The 20,361-nt window shown below is 46.3% G+C and overlaps 2 protein-coding genes across 4 annotated transcripts in view; both read left to right on the top strand.

Annotated features, from left to right (window-relative positions):
• Positions 1 to 4,722, top strand: part of AMMECR1L (AMMECR1 like) — a 47,940-nt gene extending 43,218 nt beyond the window's left edge. For all 3 annotated transcript variants that reach the window (XM_089665518.1, XM_089665515.1, XM_089665525.1), the window contains one exon: positions 1,836 to 4,722. In XM_089665518.1, the coding sequence (XP_089521644.1) occupies positions 1,836 to 1,947 (112 nt within the window). In that variant the 3' untranslated portion in view covers positions 1,948 to 4,722. The remainder of the gene's footprint in view (positions 1 to 1,835) is intronic.
• An 8,437-nt stretch (positions 4,723 to 13,159) lies between these two features.
• Positions 13,160 to 18,566, top strand: POLR2D (RNA polymerase II subunit D; the record flags this gene model as incomplete). The annotated part of the gene is made up of 3 exons (XM_089665990.1): positions 13,160 to 13,260; positions 15,852 to 16,032; positions 18,443 to 18,566. Coding segments are annotated over exons 1-3 (378 nt in total), but the record flags the coding sequence as incomplete, so codon positions are not given.
• Between the last annotated feature and the right edge of the window lie 1,795 nt (positions 18,567 to 20,361).

Below are 20,361 nucleotides of genomic sequence, written 5' to 3'. Positions count from 1 at the left end.
AGTGTGGACATGGAGAGGTATCAGAGAATGTAGTGTGGGCATGGGGAGAAGAGCTACCAGAGAATGTAGTGTGGACATGGAGAGGTGAGCTACCATAGAATGTAGTGTGGACATGGGAAGGAGAGCTACCAGAGTAGACATGGGGAGGAGAGATACCAGAGAATGTAGTGTAGACATGGGGAGGAGAGCTACCCGATAATGTAGTGTGGACATGGAGAGGAGAGCTACCAGAGAATGTAGAGTGGACATGGGGAGGAGAGCTACCAGAGAATGTAGAGTGGACATAGAGAGGAGAGCTACTAGAGTAGACATGGGGAGGAGAGCTACCAGAGAATGCAGTGTAGACACGGGGAGAAGAGCTACCAGCGAATGTAATGTGGACATGGAGAGGAGAGATACCAGAGAATGTAGTGTGGACATGGAGAGGAGAGATACCAGAGAATGTAGTGTGGACATGGAGAGGAGAGATACCAAAGAATGTAGTGTGGACATGGAGAGGAGAGCTACCAGAGTAGACATGGGGAGGAGAGATACCAGAGAATGTAGTGTAGACATGGGGAGGAGAGCTACCAGCGAATGTAATGTGGACATGGAGAGGAGAGATACCAGAGAATGTAGAGTGGACATGGAGAGGAGAGCTACCAGAGTAGACATGGGGAGGAGAGATACCAGAGGATGTAGTGTAGACATGGGGAGGAGAGCTACCAGAGAATGTAGTGTGGACATGGAGAAGAGAGCTACCTGAGAATGTAGAGTGGACATGGAGAGGAGAGCTACCAGAGTAGACATGGGGAGGAGAGATACCAGAGAATGTAGTGTAGACATGGGGAGGAGAGCTACCAGCGAATGTAATGTGGACATGGAGAGGAGAGATACCAGAGAATGTAGTGTGGACATGGAGAGGAGAGATACCAGAGAATGTAGTGTGGACATGGAGAAGAGAGCTACCAGAGAATGTAGTGTGAGCCCGGGAGAAGAGCTACCAGAGAATGCAGTGTGGACATGGAGATGAGAGCTACCAGAGAATGTAGAGTGGACATGGAGAGGAGAGCTACCAGAGTAGACATGGGGAGGAGAGCTACCAGAGTAGACATGGGGAGGAGAGCTACCAGAGTAGACATGGGGAGGAGAGCTACCAGAGTAGACATGGGGAGGAGAGCTACCAGAGAATGTAGTGTAGGCATGGGGAGGAGAGCTACCAGAGAATGTAGTGTAGGCATGGGGAGGAGAGCTATGAGAGAATGTAGTGTGGACATTGAGAGGGGAGCTACCAGATAATGTAGCATGGACATTTAGAAGACTGATGCTAGAGATTGTAGTCTGAATGGTCAGGAAAAACGTTGCAAGAGAACACAACATAGGGAAAAGAGCTGCCTGAAGAGCGTCTGTAGACAGTGTGGATAGAGCTGCTAGAGAAAAATGTGTGATCAGGCTGCAAGGGAAGCAGCTACGATAGTGTGGGGAGATCTGACACAAAGGATGAGGCAAAGAAGCAGAACACAGATAAGCTAGCACTATTTTCATAATTTCAAAGGGTAAGGGTGTTAAACTGTGCACACAGAGAAGGCTTTCAGCTATAAGAGTAATACATGACATGAATGTGGCATTTAACTAAGATGTTTACATTATTTTTTTTTTCTGGATTTCACTTTAATGAAAATGATGGGATGCATGCATAGATCTGCCTTCCCAAGATCCAGTTGTCCTACAGGCTGACTAATCCATGTGTATGTAATCAGATTTGATGCCTTTTGAGTAATAGCATGCAGATGTTTCTGTTTACCATTACATTTATGTGTTTAAGCATTTCACGTATCACTGTGTTTCTGGTACAGGTACCGAAGTGAGAAGGTGACAATCAGTTACACGGAATACATGGCCTCCCGCCAACCAGCACAGCAAAATGGCACTGTGCATGCACCTCCTCATTATACGCATTACTCCTGACACAGCGCTGCCCCCACCGCAGCCCTGTCCCCCACTCGCCGGCAATGCCTGTGACCTCCTGACATCTGACTCCTCCTCAGCTCCCTCCTCCTGGTCCAGTTACCTGAACTACTGCACCATCTTATGAGCTTCACCAGAGGGGGGAGCAGTGCCCAGAGACTCGCAGACACATGCAGCCTTACCTCATCCCAGCGCTCTCCAGGGACTAAGGAGGGAGAGCTATGTGGGATGTTACAGTCTCCACCAACCCCTCCAGTGTAAGGGGTCACTTGCCCCACAAAAAAGCACTTTTAGGTTTTTACATTCTTAACTCCTTAATTTTTTTATTATATAAATAATTATATATATATATATATATATATATATATATATATATATATTTGTCTTTTTTTAAACTTCAAGAAACATCCTTAACTTATGAAATCGGATCCCTTACCTATTATGCTTGCCTTGAATTGGGTAACATGTACTCAGTGTGGTGCTCTGCATCAGGAACAGCTAAGCCAGCCCAGATCTCGTACCGCATTTATTGCTAGTGAGAGAGGAGCGGTGCAAAGTAACTAGTCCGTATACAGAAATACTTTTACCTGGCACCTGAGTTTCCATGTGGTTGTAATTGTTACATGTATAAAAATATGTATTTTACCCTTAGCACTACAATTTTGCACTTTTTAGTCTCTTTATATTAATAGGGGTATACCAAATTACAACTTAACATTTATTGGAGCTCTGCAATACCATGCAGTGTACACCAGCACTCAGGCCCATATTAACCAATAAAAGCATTGCATTTATTTCTACTATGTTATGCTGCAAACATGACAGCTCTTTTGTAATTGGTTGCCATGGGTGGCAGCGCCTGTGTGATCTCTGCATGAAAATATAAATAAAACACAGATCCAAAACATTACCCATGGAAACTCCTGTCCACTTTAAAGCCCAGCTTTACCTTTCTGACAGATTTCAAACTATAAGGCAAGGAAAGCGACAGAAGCATTTTTTTTTCCTTTTTTTAACAGCATTCCTTAGGCTAGCCATGAATGTTAAGATTTTTCTTGTTTAGTCTCTCAAACTGAAAGGCCAGTTTCACGATGGCTTCAGTTTGTATAAGAGCAGTGTGAACAGCAAATGTTTATCAAACTTTGAGCAAGCTTTTGAAAAGCGTTTGGCAAGCTTCAAGCAGCTTGCTTTAAGCCCTTCAACTCCTGTTTGGAAATATTATACCATATCCTAATGGGAGTGCTGATTTTCACTATAAACAAGCTGCTAGCAGGCTTCAGCAGGCTTTCAACAAGCTTCAAGTATTGCTGAAGCCTGCTAGTGGCTTGTTTAAAGTGACCATCAGCACTCCCATTAGACTGCTTTAAAAGCTTCAGCAAAGCTTGCTGAAAGCTCTGTAAATGCTTTGTAAAAGCTTGCTGATCATACTACTCTTAGGCTAGGTTCACATCTGTGTGGGGGGTGCACTGCGGATCTGCACGAAAATCCGTACAGCCGCACCACCCACACAGAGAAATGCGGACCTGCGGGCAGGTGCCATTAGTTCTAATGGCACGCTGCCCGCACTGGAAAACACCACCGTATTGGGAACCGAGGTTCCCGTGCGGGCTGCAATTTCGGAAGAAGTGCAGGGACTTCTTCCCTGTGTGTCACGGGGCACGAGAGTCCATTCACATGAATGGGCTCTCGTACCCGAGCAAAACGCATCCCGCACGGCCGCATATGTGAACCAGGGCTGACTGCATATAAGCTGAAGCCTGTGTGAAACAGGTTAGAGAAAGAAATCAATAGATTCTCCTATCCACACTAAATAGCACGTATAGAGGAATCTGCCTGTCTGGCTATTGTATTCCAACAGCTTGTGCTTACGCAGCTGTCAGAATACCTGAACAGTGACTGCATCTAATTGGCTACAGTCATTGGTCAGCCAAGAATTTCCCACCCAGCTCATTTGATTTTCAGATCGAAGTTTGTGCAGCTGGGTGGTGCAGACTGAGCCACGTACATCTCAAATTTCGAGCCATGTATGACCAGCATTACCCTTATGGTTATACAGGGTTTTGATGTATTCATTAAATCCAATGGGAATTGTTCACATTTCAAAAACTGAAGTGTGGATTTGTGGATGGTGCTGTGTCTATGGAATGCTGTGCCTATGGACCCCTGTGAATTCTTCTCACACTCTGTGGATGCAGCAACAGTTCTTTATGGCAGTGGGCAAAGTTGTATTATTCCTTACCAGGCATGATGGATTGTTCAAGAGCCGGTACAAACATGTTAGGCAATACACATACTGTTCACAAAGTGGATTAATCAATTATTTCACTGCCGTGCTTCAATAAAACAAATTAGTCAGTAGGTAATGTTTAATTGACGTTTTAAAGTTGCTTTTGTTTCTTTAAAAATTGTTACATTTATGCATTACTGTTCCATTTGTATTCCATGGTTACTATGTCGATAATGACATATTTTATGACAGTTGTTATGCCTGCTGGCAAACTGGAGAGGCAGCTCAGGGGAAGAGTGTGCACTTATGTAGCAGGGACAGGGAGAGAGGATGGATTTTGCACATGAAATGTCAGACTTCCTTGCTGTCAAGCTGTGTGTTCACTACCGGAGGGGCCACCAAGAGACAGCAATTTACTGGTCTCTCCGGCAGTAAATCTGATAAGTTCCCCCCAAAGCATATACCCCCTCCCTTCCTCTGAGGAATTTCGGAAGATTGTTTTTCCTTTCATGCTGCTCAAAATAAATTGAACTGATTGAATCAGGCAATGGAATATGGTCCTGTCTTGATTTACAACACCTGGGCTCATTTACATTGACAGCTGCCGCTTGCTGTGTGAGTTTTGCATTTTCTTCAAAGACAAAAGAGAACTCATGTTCTGGAGGAACCAATAAAGCATTTATGTCACTTTTCTGATGGTAGGTCCCTTTATAACTACTTGAACCTGATTCAGGCAAGCATTTGAGCCAGTTTCAGTAACGTTACTGACATGGGCAACAATTTCACATAGTTTTTATTATCATCACTTTAAGAACTTGATGTTATGGCAGCAACAGTTCCTAACCACTCGCCTACCGGGCACTTATACCCCCTTCCTGCCCAGGCCAATTTTCAGCTTTCAGCGCTGTTGCACTTTGAATGACAGTTGTACAGTCCTGCAATACAGTACCCATATGAACTTCTTTTTTTATCATTTTTTTTCACACAAATAGAGCTTTCTTTTGGTGGTGTTTAATCGCTGCTGGGTGCTTTATTTTTTGCGCTATAAAAAAAAAAGAGCAAAAATTTAAAAAAAAGTTTTTCTTTGTTTCTATTATAACATTTTGCAAACAGGTAATTTTTCTGCTTCACTGATGTGCGTTGATGAGGCTGCACTGATGGGCATTGATAGGCGGTACTGATGAGGTGGCACGGATAGGCAGCACTGATGGGCACTGATAGGCTGTACTGATGAGCTGGCACTGATGGGCAGCACTGATGGGTGGCACTGACTGGCAGCAATGCTGGGCACTGATGGGTGGCACTGCTGGCCAGCACTGATGAGGGGCACTGGTGTGTGGCACTGATGGGCACAGGTGGGTGGCACTACTAGGCACTGATGGGCACAGGTGGGTGGCACTGCTGGGCACTGATGGGTGGCACTGATGTGCACAGGTGGGTGGCACTGCTGGGCGGCACTGATGGGTGGCACTGCTGGGTGGCACTGCTGGGCACAGGTGGGTGGCACTACTAGGCACTGATGGGCACAGGTGGGTGGCACTGCTGGGCACTTGTGGGCAGCACTGCTGGGCACAGATGGGTGGCACTGCTGGGCACTGATGATCGGTGACCTGATGATTGGTGCCGATCCATCCTGACACAGCGTGAGGATAGTGCAGCTGATAACCGGCAACTGCATTTACTGGTGATCTGCTGTGTCATTGGACACAGCTGATCACGTGGTAAAAGGCCGCTGTGATTTGCCTTTTACCACATCACGTGATCAGCTGTGTCCGTAGGACACAGCAATCCTGGAGATCGCTGGGTGCATGCCCCCCGGACGGCACATTCTGAGAGGACATCATATGACGCCCTCCCAGAACTGGACAACCGCGCAGTAGCCATCATTCGGCTATAGCGCGGTTGGCAAGTGGTTAAACAATTATTACCAATTAATGGATTAGGAATACGGCAGTAATTAAAGTATGACTTTTTATTTTTGGATAGAGTGGAGAGGCATTAGAATGCTTGTCAGTTTTTATTGCTGTCTGTGCACCAGTTAGGGAGATTCATCCTCTCTGTTTGTCCTGTTGTCATTATCACTGAAAGTGAAAGTAAAAGAAAATCCCAAATATTGAGTTGTCCTCAGAAAAGTAATAGAGAAGAAATCGCCCAATGGGGACACCAGTTCTGGTGACCTGGGAGTCCCCAAGGAATTCCCTTCATTTGCAGGGATTTTCTCTCACTTTGCTATGGGGCAGGAAGTGAAGGAAAATCTCCGCAATGAGACACAGATGGCGTAAAAAAAACTTAGACAGGGGTTATAACCCTCCCTTACTCTATTCAAAATGAAAAAAAAAAAGTTTTGCTTCTAGTTCTGCTTTAAGAGGTACGCCAGTGCTCAGGGGAGGGATGTCTGTTTTTGAAAGCTGTCAAGAATGTGCATCCTGCACAGAGCTTCATCCCCGGCCCATTTAGCTGTCACCAGGAGATTCCCTGGCCTACCGCTAAATGTTAACAAAGGGTAGGGTATTGGGGTTGTCAATACCGAAATATGATAATGCCCATATTTTGTGAAATGGCAAGCACACAGGAGAGGCGGATCTGATGGGAAACTAGTCAACATGACTGCAGCACCTGTTCGGTGGGCAAAGTCTGATGGGCAATTGATAGACTAGTTCCCCTTCAGGTCTACCTTGCTTTTGATTGACAGCAGATGACAGTGGACAGATTTGAAAGCTGCGATTGGACTGAATAGCGGCTATAGATCTGCCCACTGCAGTGCGCTATCAATCAAGAAGAAGGCAGACGTCACCGGAAACTAGTCTCTCTAGTTCAATGTTTCTCAACCTTTTTTCAGTCAAGGCGCCCTTTAAAATTATGGACAGTCTTGAGGCACCCTGTGACGGTAGTGTAGGCAGGACAGAACACACAAAGAAGATGTTAAACGCAAAGCTTTATTGAACTATGGAAGGCACTCAATCAGGGCAGGAAGGTAGCGTCCAGGTACCCAAAAAGGGGAAGAGAGGGGAGGAGCCCAAAATAATTGTAATCCGGCCCACGATAGGGCACTTCGGGTAGCACTCGGGGGCAGTCCAGGTAGCTATAATCCCGGGCACGCAATGGGGCAGTTCAGGTAAGGGTAAGCTGAGCACACAATAAGGACAGTTCAGGCAAGGGTAATCTGGGCATACAATAGGGGCAGTCCAGGGCACTCCACAACATGGGGCTTCTAGGGACACTCACGGTAAGCGGCTTGCAGACACTGAGCAGCAGGCGGCTTCTAGGGACACTCACGGTAAGCGGCTTGCAGACACTCAGCAGCAGGCGGCTTCTAGGGACACTCACGGTAAGTGGCTTGCAGACACTCAGCAGCAGGCGGCTTCTAGGACACTCACGGTAAGCGGCTTGCAGACACTCAGCAGCAGGTGGCTTCTAGGGACACTCACGGTAGCAGACTCATGGGGACTCAGTGGGGCCCTGCTGTGGGGTCTGACTTCACCACAGTCCTCACACAGCTCTCTAGGGACAACAGCAGGCTCACGGAAACTCAGTGGGATCTTGGCTGTGGGGTCTGACCTCGGCACAGCCCTCACACAGCTCTCTAGGGACAACAGCAGGCTCACGGGGACTCAGCGGGATCTTGGCTGTGGGGTCTGACCTCAGCACAGCCCTCACACAGCTCTCCAGGGACAACAGCAGGCTGACGGGGACTCAGTGGGATCTTGGCTGTGGGGTCTGACCTCAGCACAGCCCTCACACAGCTCTCCAGGGACAACAGCAGGCTCACGGGGACTCAGCGGGATCTTGGCTGTGGGGTCTGACCTCAGCACAGCCCCCACACAGCTCCCAAGGGACAACAGCAGGCTCACGGGGACTCAGTGGGGTCTGACCTCAGCACAGCCCTCACACAGCTCCGTAGGGACAACAGCAGGCTCACGGGGACTCAGCGGGATCTTGGCTGTGGGGTCTGACCTCAGCACAGCCCTCACACAGCTCTCTAGGGACAACAGCAGGCTCACGGACAGTTCAGGCAGGGAAAAGTAAGGGGGGGAAGTCCACGGACAGTCCAGGCAGGGGTGATATGGGCACACACTAAGGCAGTCCAGGCAAGGGCAATAGGGCGCACAATAGGGACAGTTCCACACTCCGCTGCATGCGGCTTGTAAGGGCACTCACGGCAGGTAGTTCCAGGGGAAACCAGCAAACAATGTGCAGGAACACTCCTGGTTTCAGGGATGGCAGCAGTCAGTAGACAAGGACCCTCACAGCGGTCAGCTTTCCAGGGACAGCAGCGGTCAGTAGACAGGGACCCTCACAGCAGTCAGCTTTCCAGGGACAGCAGCGGATAGGAACCCTCACAGCGCTCAGCTCTCCAGGGACAGCAGCGGACAGGGACCCTCACAGCGGTCAGCTTTCCAGGGACAGCAGTGATCAGCAGACAGGGACCCTCACAGCAGTCAGCTTTCCAGGGACAACAGCGATCAGCTGACAGGGACCCTCACAGCGGTCAGCTTTCCAGGGACAGCAGCGGACAGGGACCCTCACAGCGGTCAGCTTTCCAGGGACAACAGCGATCAGCAGACAGGGACCCTCACAGTGGTCAGCTTTCTAGGGACAGCAGTGGTCAACGGACAGGGACCCTCACAGCAGTCCGCTTTCCAGGGACAACCAGCAGGCCTACAGGGACTCAGCGGGCGTCCTGGCTGTGGGGTCTGGCCTCAGCTCAGACCCCACACAGCGCTTCTCTCAAGAGCAGGGGACCAACAGAGCGGTCAGCTTGCCAGGGAAACCGCAAGCTTTAAGGGACTCGGCAGGGTCTCTGCTGTGGGGTCTGACCTCAGCTCAGACCCCGCACAGCACCCTCTCCCGAGCACACACACCCACCTGTGTCCCGCGCCGGCCTTCTTAAGTGTTGGGTTGCTTGGGCATTGAGGCATGCCCCCTGACTCTGGCCGTGCTTTCGGGTGCGTGACCTTTGTCTCCGGCGGGCGCAGAGCGCGGGAAGCCTCATGCCCACGCTGCGCCCGCCGGGGGGTGCGCAGAGACAGGTCGGCGGCATCGCGCCAGAACCCCCGGCGGGAGGGTCACTTTCCCCCCATCCTGCGCAGCCTTTCTTCAAAGGCTGCGTCAGGATGTGAGGAGGTGACAAGAGGCGGGGGGGGGGGGGAGAGCACTTCTCATCCTGTGCTGCCTAATTTCAAAGGCTGCGCCAGGAGGAGACACAGGCACCCGGGGGGGCAGAAGAGGAGCAGGCACTCTGTGACACACCTCATTCTAAAATAGGGTGCCTCTAGACTGTCTATAATTTTATAAGAGCACTCCATTCTAAAATGTGAAAAACTATTCTAATAGTTTTATATAATGCAGCAACATCCACACAATAGGACACCCAACATTAGAGGTGATTTATTCTTTAAAAGAAAATACACTTTTGCACACTGGTGCTGACTAGTATTCCAGTGTTTCTCTTTTCCTTCAGTTTTTGTCCATCACTGAGCTAATGTGACCCTAGTACTGATGGAGAGGGGCAGGGGAGGGTCAAACTAGGATGCTGTGAAGGCAGCTGACATCCTCCTTATCAACTGATGATGTCATTGGTTTTCAGGATGGTGGCAGCTAGAAGGTCGTAATGGTGCACAATGAAAACCTGTGGCTTTGTGTAACTAAAAGACAGGCGTGTCCCACCCACTGGCTTGTATACAAGTTTTGGGCAACTTTTAGACAAGGCCAAAGCACCCCTGAAAAAACTTCAAGGCACCCTGGTTGAGAAAGGCTGCTCTAGTTCCCTATCAGACTTCGCCCACCCCAGTACTGTACAAAACTATGTGATAGACTAAGCGGCAGTATCCAACCTCTGTGCCAACCTTTCTACTACTTCAGTCTTCTCTCGCATTACTAAGTAACATATCAGTACCACTAAATCTTTCTAAAACCAAGCTTGTAATATAAAAGCTTTATTCTTTTTGACTGACCTTGGCCAATACAATCAAAGTGGAACTAAACCCTCCTATTCTATACAGCCAAGAAAGCTGCCACCTTCCTCTCTGTTTGATCTGTAGTTGCCATGATGCTGCACATGTGATTAGTTATGACACTAGATATTTGACAGTTCAGTTTAGAGCAAAAGCAACTGTTACAGTTACCATTCACAGCATGCTTTGCATGTAACTGTTAAATTGATGGGTTTACTTCTACTGTAAGTCTGATTAAATGAAATCTGTACTTTGTACTGGTTTTGGTAAAGAGAACCTTTACTGTATGGATGCACTTGGCATCTTTGTGCACCTGTCACTCCTCTGCAAACTAAAGCTGCAATTTTTTATTTATTTATTTATATCCTTTTTTTTTTGGCCACCCTCCATGATCACTACTAACACACAATAAAATCCTTAAAATTGTATTAAATATCCGAAGGTTTAAAAAAATAATAAAAAAATAAAATGTAGTGGCATGAATAGACCACGCAAAGCACACCCTCTCCATATATCCTCCATGTATCACCTACTATTTACAAAAATTTGTAACATCAGTTCACTGCTGAAATATGTCTGCATATTGAGTGATTGTGTCTACATGTGGCAGGCAGTGATATGGAGGATGCTGCATACCAAGTGTCTCCAAACTTCCTAAACAAAGGGCCAGTTTACTGCCCTTCAGTCTATAGGGTGGGGACTGGAGTGGCCAGTGGGAGGAGCAAATGCCCCAGTATTGGTGGGAGTGGGCAATAGCTCAGGCCTCGTGGTCAAATGGTATATAAAGTTTATATAGCACCTGCAAGAGTAGGAGGAGGAATAGTTCCTCATTCGTATTAGTGGGAGGAATAGTGCCCCATTGTTTGTGTCAATGGAAGGAACAGTGCCCTGTTGTTGTCAATGCAAGGAATAGTGCCCCATTATTGGTGTCAGTGGGAAGAAAAGTGTACCATTGTTTATATCAGTGGGTGGGATAATGCCCCATCATTGGTGTCAGTGGGAGGAATAGTGCCCCATCATTGGTGTCAGTGGAATGAATAGTGCCCATCATTGGTGTCGGTAGGAGGAATAGTGCCCCATCGTTGATGTCGGTAGGAGGAATAGTGCCCCATCATTGGTGTCAGAAGGAGGAATAGTGCCCCATCGTTGGTGTTGGTAGGAGGAATAGTGCCCCATCATTGATGTCGTTAGGAGGAATAGTGCCCCATCATTGGTGTCGGTAGCAGGAATAGTGCCATATCACTGGTATCAGTGGAAGGAATAATACCCCACCATTGATGTCAGTAGGAGGAATAGTGTCCCATCATTGGTGTCAATAGGGTGAATAGTACCCCATCCTTGGTGTCAGTAGGAGAAATAGTGCCTCATCATTGGTGTCATTGGAAGGAATAATGCCCCATCATTGGTGTCAGTGGGAGGAATAATGCTCCATAGTTTATATCAGTGCCAGGAGTAGTGCTCCATTGTTGCTGTCAGTAGGAGGAAATAGTGCCCCATCACTGGTATCAGTGGAAGTAATAGTGCCCCATCACTGGTGTCAGTGAGAGACATAGTGCCACATCATTAGTATCAATGGGAGGAATAGTGCCCCATCATTGGTATCCAGTAGGAGGAATAGTGTCCAATCATTGGTGTCAGTGGGAGACATAGTGCCCTATCATTGGTGTCAGTGGGAGACATAGTGCCCCATCATTGGTGTCAGTAGAAGGATTAGTACCCCATCATTGGTGTCAGTAGAAGGATTAGTACCCCATCATTGGTGTCAGTGGGAGGAAATGTGACCCATCATTGGTGTCAGTGGAAAGGAATAGTGCCCCATTGTTGATGTCAGTGGAAGTTATAGTGGCCCATCATTGGTGTCAGTAGGAGGAACCAGTGCCCAATCATTGGCATCAGTGGGAGGAATAGTGCCCCATTGCCCATAACTGGTATCTAGTAATAAGAATAGTGCCCCATCATTGGTGTCAGTGGTAGACATAGTGCCTCAACATTGGTGTCAGTAGTAGGAATAGTGCCCAATCATTGATGTCAGTAGGAAGAATAGTGACCCGTCAATGGTGTCAATAGGCGACAGTGCCCCATTTTTGGTGTCAGTGGGATGAATACTGGCCCACAATTGGTGTCAGTGGGAGGAATAGTGGCCCTTTATTGGTTTCAGTAGAAAGAATAGTGCCCTATTGTTGGTGTCAGTGCAAGGAATAGTGCCCCATCATTGGTATCAGTGGAAGTAATAGTGGCCCATCATTGGTGTCAATGGGAGTAATAGTGGCTCATTATTGGTGTCAATGGGAGTAATAGTGGCTCATCATTGGTGTCAGTGAGAGGAAATAGTGCCCTATCATTGCCATCAGTGGGAGGAATAGTGCTCCATCATTGGTGTCAGTGGGAGACATAGTGACCCATCATTGGTGTCAGTGGGAGACCGTGCCCCTTTTGTTGGTGTCAGTGGAAGGAATAGTGACTCATACCACTGGGAGAAACATTGCCCCAAGGGCTGGATAAAGGCAAAGGGCAGCATCTACAGTTTGTAGACCATTGCTGTACACATTTTGCAGCTATAAAAACAACTTCTTGGAAGAATAGTAGCGGAAGATGGAAGATACAAGGACATTGTCAAATAGATCTTCCATCTCCCTCTCCCATTCTCTCGTCCTCCACAGCACCGCCTGCTGTATATAAACACAGGCCTACACTATGCAGACATAACAAACGGATGTTAGCAGTCGGTGGTGGTGGATGGGGGCTATAGAGATACAAGGTACACTTTGAACTGTTTTCTGTATTTTTATAGTGTTTTGTTTCCCCATAAATGTTGAATAAAATATTTAATTTAGAGATTGTATTGTTTGGTGAGAATCTGAAAAGCCCTCTTCAGTTTTCTTTGATATTCTTTATGCCAAGTGCAGTGCAGCTCAGCTCAGACTTCTATTAACCATAGAGAGGACAAAGGAAGGGGCGGAGCGGTTACAAGGGAAGGTGTGAGCGCTCTCCGGGAAGACAACTCTATGGTATATTACTTACTTCCACTTCCTCTGCACTGTACACCCGGGAAATCCAGTATGGCGGCCGGCGGAACGGAGGTGCGTTCGGCTGATGTGGAGGAGGACGCGTCTCAGTTACTGTTCCCTAAAGGTGAGGTCACAGGGCATGTGCTGGGTCTGTGTGATAGATAGGAGGCAGGCAGCTCCGGTATAAATGGCGCCTATGTATTGGTGGTCTTCGGGCTCCCTATAGATCATGTGGCTGAGCTCAGTGCTATCACCTACAGCTGCCTATATCACCTGACTGGGCATTTACCAAAAGCTGTGTCTGATTGCAGATAGACGGAATAGATTGTACAATAATACGTCTAATATAAACAATCTGTATATAATGTGTGTAGTCCTCTTAACCACCATGACCTCTCCCGATGTTAGTCACCATACACATTACAATCCGACCATACATTCTTTGTACAATCAGCTGTAGATTGAACAAAACTGTGTAATAGGACCTACCTCATCTATGTAGTCAGGCAGCTCGGTGTGCTACACAGTTGGTAGGTGTAAAGGAGATTGTACAATCAGACCGTGTGTGTAGTGAGACATGGAGCGCTCCTTTCCTGCGGTCTGGTGTGAACCCGCCCCTAAAGCGGATCTTCACCCTCCGCTCCTCTCCATCCAGCCTCCCCTCCACTACACAACAATCTAGAGTTGTTTTTTTCCTTCATTGAAGAGAGCCCAGAACTGAGCTTCATCTGCAGTACTTAAAGTAAATCTGTTGTGATGAAAATTCAAGGAATATCATTCCTACTGTTTTTATTCTGCTTGGCAGCTTCCATTGGGAACGGTGTCCAATCCATTTGGAGCGGGGTGCCTCTTTTGTAGTGGCCCTGGAGCTGTACATAGAAATGGGAGAGCAGTGCCCACACGGGGTCTGAAATGTGCCTGAGGGAAGGGGCTAGATGGTGCCAAATGTTCTGGTAACCACTTCAATACTGGACACTTTCACCCCCTTCCTGGCCAGCTTTCAGCACAGTCACAGTTTGACAATTACTTGTCATGCAACATTGTAGCCAAATAAAGTTTTTATCAAGTTTTCTTTTGGTGGAATTTAATAAAATTCCAGATGAGGCGAGGCTGATGGGGGGCGCCGCAGATGAGGCGAGGCTGATGGGGAGCGCCGCAGATGAGGCGAGGCTGATGGGGGGGGGCGCCGCAGATGAGGCGAGGCTGATGGGGGGGGCGCCGCAGATGAGGCGAGGCTGATGGGGGGGGGGGCGCCGCAGATGAGGCGAGGCTGATGGGGGGGGGGGCGCCGCAGATGAGGCGAGGCTGATGGGGGGGGGTGCCGCAGATGAGGCGAGGCTGATGGGGGGGGGGGGCGCCGCAGATGAGGCGAGGCTGATGGGGGGGGGGGGCGCCGCAGATGAGGCGAGGCTGATGGGGGGGGGGCGCCGCAGATGAGGCGAGGCTGATGGGGGGGGCGCCGCAGATGAGGCGAGGCTGATGGGGGGGGCGCCGCAGATGAGGCGAGGCTGATGGGGGGGGCGCCGCAGATGAGGCGAGGCTGATGGGGGGGGGGGGCGCCGCAGATGAGGCGAGGCTGATGGGGGGGCTGCTGATAAGTGGGCCAATTATCGGGGCCGCACTGATGCTCAGTGCCGTGGTTATCATTGTAAATGTCCCCTGTTACAGGAGAGCTGGTTATTGGCTTCCTTTTTCTCAGTCAGAGGAAAGGAAATGCCGAACACCTGTATGTGTTCACATGTGATCAGCTGTGATTGGACACAGCTGATCACATGGTAAAGAGCCATGATCAGGGATGCCCTTTATCTGAGGGACACAGCTCACCACTGATTGCTGCGCTCTACACCTCCAGGGGCGCACACCAGTGGCATGATTGGGAGGACATCATATGATGTCTACCCAGAGGGACAGGCCTACCCAGCTTTCAGTCTGCTATTGGCTGGGCAGGAACCATGTAAAGTAGAAGGAAAGGCATCACAGTAACTTGCCAGTTAAATATTGCTCCTCTTGGCTCTAGTCTGCCCCCGGATACATTTTATAATTGCTTCCTGAATAGTTGTGTGTTTTTTTTTTTCTGTAAACAGTCACAAGATCACAAAACTCTCTCTTCCCCCCTCCCCCTTTTCCCTATGGACACTAGCAGAAATATGTCACAGCTCCCAGATATAAAGCACCATTGTCAGATCTTCTGCTGTACAGAGAGAGGCCAGAGCTTTGCAGTCACATGTCCAAATAGAAAACAAAAAAAGTATACAGGGCAATTCAAGAGGAAGCAACATTTAACTAATGAATTATTGTGATACCTTTTTGTTATACTTTAACCCCTTTTTGCTTCTGCAGCTATACAGCGAGGCTGTAAGCAAGTGTACATTCACAATAGCAGCTATCAGCACTTTTTCACGTCATCATTTTATAGCATGTCTCCCTGTGCACTGTGGTTCCTCCTGCCTGGTGCTATGGCTCTACTGTGCCTTTTAGTATTGTGACATTTGATGGGAGGAATATGGTACCAGGCAGCATGGGGTAATATTTTGGTTTTGCTTTAACTTTTCTCTGAAACGATTTTTAGAATTTTACCAGGTTTATGTTACATGTGTGAGAGAACTTAAGTGTGGGTGACAGGAATTTGAACAGTACTAGGTATGGCTGCACCTGCCAGCACATCAAAGTGCTCCTCTTTATGGAATTTATGCCTGTCTATTTTCTCTCCTGCAGAGTTTGAGAGTGCAGAGACACTGCTGAATTCAGAAGTGCACATGTTGTTGGAGCACCGGAAACAACAAAATGAGAGTGCGGAAGAGGAACAAGAGTTGTCTGAAGCATTTATGAAAACTCTCAACTACACAGCTAGATTTAGTCGATTCAAGAACAGAGAAACTATTGCCAGTGTCAGAAGGTACACACATTACTTGCAATCCAGGATATCCTGGTAGTTTGTCTTCTGTCTGTAGTGGTTGTGGAGTCTACTGAGCCTGTGATGGGAATATAAAACTGTAACGCTGGCTATAGACACTAGATCAGTGGTTCTCAACCTTCCTAATGCTGTGACCCTTTAATACAGTTCCTCATGTTGTGGTGACCCCCAACCATAAAATTATTTACCCAGTAATTATAATTCATGAGTGTCGTTTTACCTCCAATACTGCTGCTTGCAACACAGTAGCTGCTTTTAACAGAGTAGCTGCTTTAAACACAGCAGCTGCTTTCTACACAGTAGCTGCTCTTTACACATCAGAAATATGTGTTTTCTGATGGTCTTAGGCGACCCCTGTGAAAGGGTTGTTCGACCCCCAAAGTGGTCGCGACCCACAGGTTGAGAACCACTGCACTAGATGGTGATTGAACTGCCCTGAGGCAGCTGTGCTAAGCAGCAGATCCTACAAACAAAGGGCTTCATCAATCAAGGCCTTGGGATAATTAAGGTGCAGGAAACTGACATGAGTGGCAGGCACCACATTAACAAAGCAGGTAGACCTGTTTCAGGTCTTTCTGAGCCACCCATGCTAGTTTCCATTTTAGAGTGAAATAGAAATTGGCACAAGTTCTGGGCCTAATTAACAAATGGATTGCAGCAGTTTTCAGTATGGAAAACTGCATGTTTGGATCTGGTCATTCATTGGATGTGAATTGACTCCTGCTAACATTTTAGAAACCCATTTGGAAGAGTGGAGCAGAATTTGTTGCTTTTTGCTACTCTTTAATTTCCCCCCTTATATTTGGCATATGCAGTAAGGTACTGTTGATACATTTTGGTGCTGATTTGTCAGAGAGAAATCACTAATGATGACTCTTCAAACCTTTCCAATTACTATTCCTTGCAATGAGCCTAGTGGATAGATTGCCCTGTAGACATTAGACCGTTGCATAGGTTGGTAAATATCTGATATCTAGGTGCATGTTAACATGTGCTGGGTACATAATTTAAATTAAACCATATCTCTTGTGAAACACAATGCTTTGGTATAGAATGGATCTTGTTTGCAAAAGGTAGTCCTCTGTGACAGAATTGCACTTCTAAACAGTTTTGTTTTTTGGTATCATTGGCCGACAATTACAGAGACTGCTTGGATAGTGAACGGAAACAAATAGAGAAATCTTGCTTTTTAAATTACGTCGTTTTGTTTGTAGTCTTTGGGGTTCAGGAACATACACATTGTTTGAACAGATGTTCTGGCCACCATAATACTGTTCATGCATTCACTAGATCTATATTGACAGATCTTACATGTATCAAGAAACAGATGCTTAAAATCTATGTATACTGTAAATATTATGATTTTAGGTTAGAGTCTGCCTGCATATTTCAGAGTGCTTTCATTTTAGAATTAAAAACTCTTCTGAATGTCGAAGAAATAGATCCTCTTACGCTTATATGGGTGACCCTACTCAAAAGCTGCTATCACTTAACTTGTACCAAAAGTGAATAAACCATATGAAAAATAGTGAAGCGCTAAACATAAATATATGTAATAAACTATACAGTGTCCTATAAAAATAATTATAATATAAATAAGTGACAAATTAATGAATAAACACACTGTGCTCTTGATCACATATAGATAAAAAAAAGGTGCAACTCTAGTGATATCACACTATGCACTTTTAGTGCCACTTCGTGACCTTAATCCCCCTTTACTTATTCCAAAAAATATAATAATAGTGATAAGACAACTGTGGTCCCTTATATAAAAAATTAAAATTGTGTATAGTGCCAAATAGTTGATTAGATACTATAAAGCGTCTCTCTCAAGAGATAAAATAAACATAAATTTCAAAAATCCTCCCAAACAGTCCAATAAACATATATATGTGATATTCCAAATTCAAAACAGTCATGCAAGTGATGATGTGAACTGGTGATCTTCACTCTGGTGCCAAATCCTCAAATCAGCAGAAATGCCCGCTCACCTTCAAACCTTGACCCTAGGGGCCAACACACTTATAGGATCACCTCAGTCAATCCTTAAGAGTAATTGTTCACCACCAGGACAGATGTCAAATATACTCCTCAACGTATAGACTCTTACTTGTCTCAGGTTCCTTACAGTCAATAGTACTGAAATACAGCTCTCTCTCCACCTTCTCCAACAGGGATGCAGTTTTCTTGAGCTTTTCAGGCACTTTTGTTTTAACGCAAAAACTCTTCAATATGTAAGTGGCCTAAGGAGAGAGAACAGAGGATTTATTCTGGGGTGTGGGTGTGGGTGTGGATAAACAGATGTTCAGAATTAATATTTGTTGTTTGGAAGACCGTTATAGGAGTAACTGATTTAGTATCATGGCATGTCATTTTCTTCCCAACACAGCTTGCTGTTACAGAAAAAGCTGCACAGATTTGAGTTGGCCTGTTTAGCCAATTTGTGTCCAGAAACAGCAGATGAGGCAAAAGCATTGATTCCCAGGTATGTATCTTTGTGTGAATACTTGCCTGTATCTCATAGCAATCTCCTCTTCTCAGTCCCTTTTGCCTCTAGCCTTCTGTAGTACACATAAGGGGATGTGCAGCTGCATTTTGTCTTGATCTCTCCTATCCCTCTCAAGTTTTAACCTTGAAGAAGATTTACCATGAAGTTCGGGGCTTTCTTTCCCATACTAAGATAAATGTGTTTATTCAATGTCATCCTCTGGTGCTGACAGAAGCTGAAGACACATTCACATCTGCAATTATGTCTTACCATGCTGTTCCTGATCATATTGTGCTAGGAAATGGTAAAGAGGTTGAGTCAGATTACCACACTTCCATAATAAGAGAATGCTCTCCCTACTATAATTACACAAACAGTTTCAGTGTTGTAATTACTGAATGCCATTTGGAAGTGCAAAGGCTACCCAGAATGAAACTTTGTGCAGAGACCTTAAGGCGATCCATCATTATATTATTCACAACAGATCGCTTGTAACGTCTTCAGGGGAATTCCCTGCAGGGGACTACTGATTCTTCAATATCTATCTGTGTCCACAAATTCTATACTACTGTCATGGTTGCAAGTAATAGTAATTGGACTATATTGTTCATTTAAGGACACAGTCTTAAATACTGCCTAATGGAGAATTGGGCACTTGCAAAAAAATAGTAGGCCAGTCCAGGATAACCCCTCCCACTACCAACATGCATTGAAGCTTTGTCTGATTGCAGCTTTCTAGCATGGTTATTTGATTGGAGTACCGTGTCTGGACCTCACTGGAATGGAATTGCAGGGATAATCTGAAAGTGGCTTTCAGGCACTGAGTTCAGCATAAGATGCTTTCCAGACTCTGTTCTGATAAAAGGTAGCTGCAAAGGGCCTTTCAGATTCAGAGCTGTTAGTCCTGTCCTTGAGGCTTAGTGAATAGATTGGTTGGGCAGAGCAGCGGGAACTTCAATTACTAATTGCCTATTATGCCTCTAGAAGGGGTTAAAGCTCTGCTTTTGAGCTACAGTGTCATCCGTTGGATGGAATGTTGCCGCTTTTTGCTGTTTCCTGCCATACAGCATTGAAGAAGCATCTCCTCGCTTCTGCTTGAAATAAGCCTTGTTGAACTTCTCTTTGATATCCTGATGCCCATCTACAATGATTTTGATCACCTGTGGCCATCCAACTCTCACTTGCTACCAACAGCCTGGCTTTCATGAGTACCTGAGGCTATGCCACGTTGCCTTACCTCCATGCCGTTGCAACAGGTCTGTTCCATCATTATAGCCCTCTCTGGTTTTGTCAGGTGTGGCTGGATTGTCTTCCTGTTCAGCTGAGTTTTTTTACCTTGACTAAAATGCTATTTTCTCCCCCTAAATGCTTATTAACCTTTTATCCATTTAGTGACATTTTGTGCAGAAGTTGTCTATTCCCACAAGGAAAGAGAGTGAGAACTGCGCTGAATGTGTGAAAAATAGATCAGACATTAATGAATGAATACAAAAATGCTGCTACTTCAAAAATGATCAAACAAAACACATAAATGAGCACTCAAAGTGATCCAGTAGCGCATAAATATATAAGTGAAAAATTGTGAACATAAAAAATGAAAACTGAGTGTATAGTCCAAAGAAAGTCCGAAAGCCAATTCTTATCCACCAAGAGATTCTTCCAACTTTTCAAAATAAATCACCACGTGAGAGAAGAAAATGATGTTCCCCGTATCAGGGATACACTCACCAGCAAATGTTGCCCCCTACTCTCATGGTTGGCTGAAATGGCTCAATCACACAGGGGATCCAGCAGTGTCTCACCTTAAAAGGGCACTTACT

The sequence above is a fragment of the Staurois parvus genome, unplaced genomic scaffold, assembly GCF_062004578.1.
Source record: "Staurois parvus isolate SC_StPar_1 unplaced genomic scaffold, SC_StPar_1.0 ptg000049l, whole genome shotgun sequence".
NCBI classification, from domain to species: domain Eukaryota; kingdom Metazoa; phylum Chordata; class Amphibia; order Anura; family Ranidae; genus Staurois; species Staurois parvus.
Note: the sequence above shows the minus strand (reverse complement) of the source record. Positions and strands in the feature narration are given on the sequence as shown.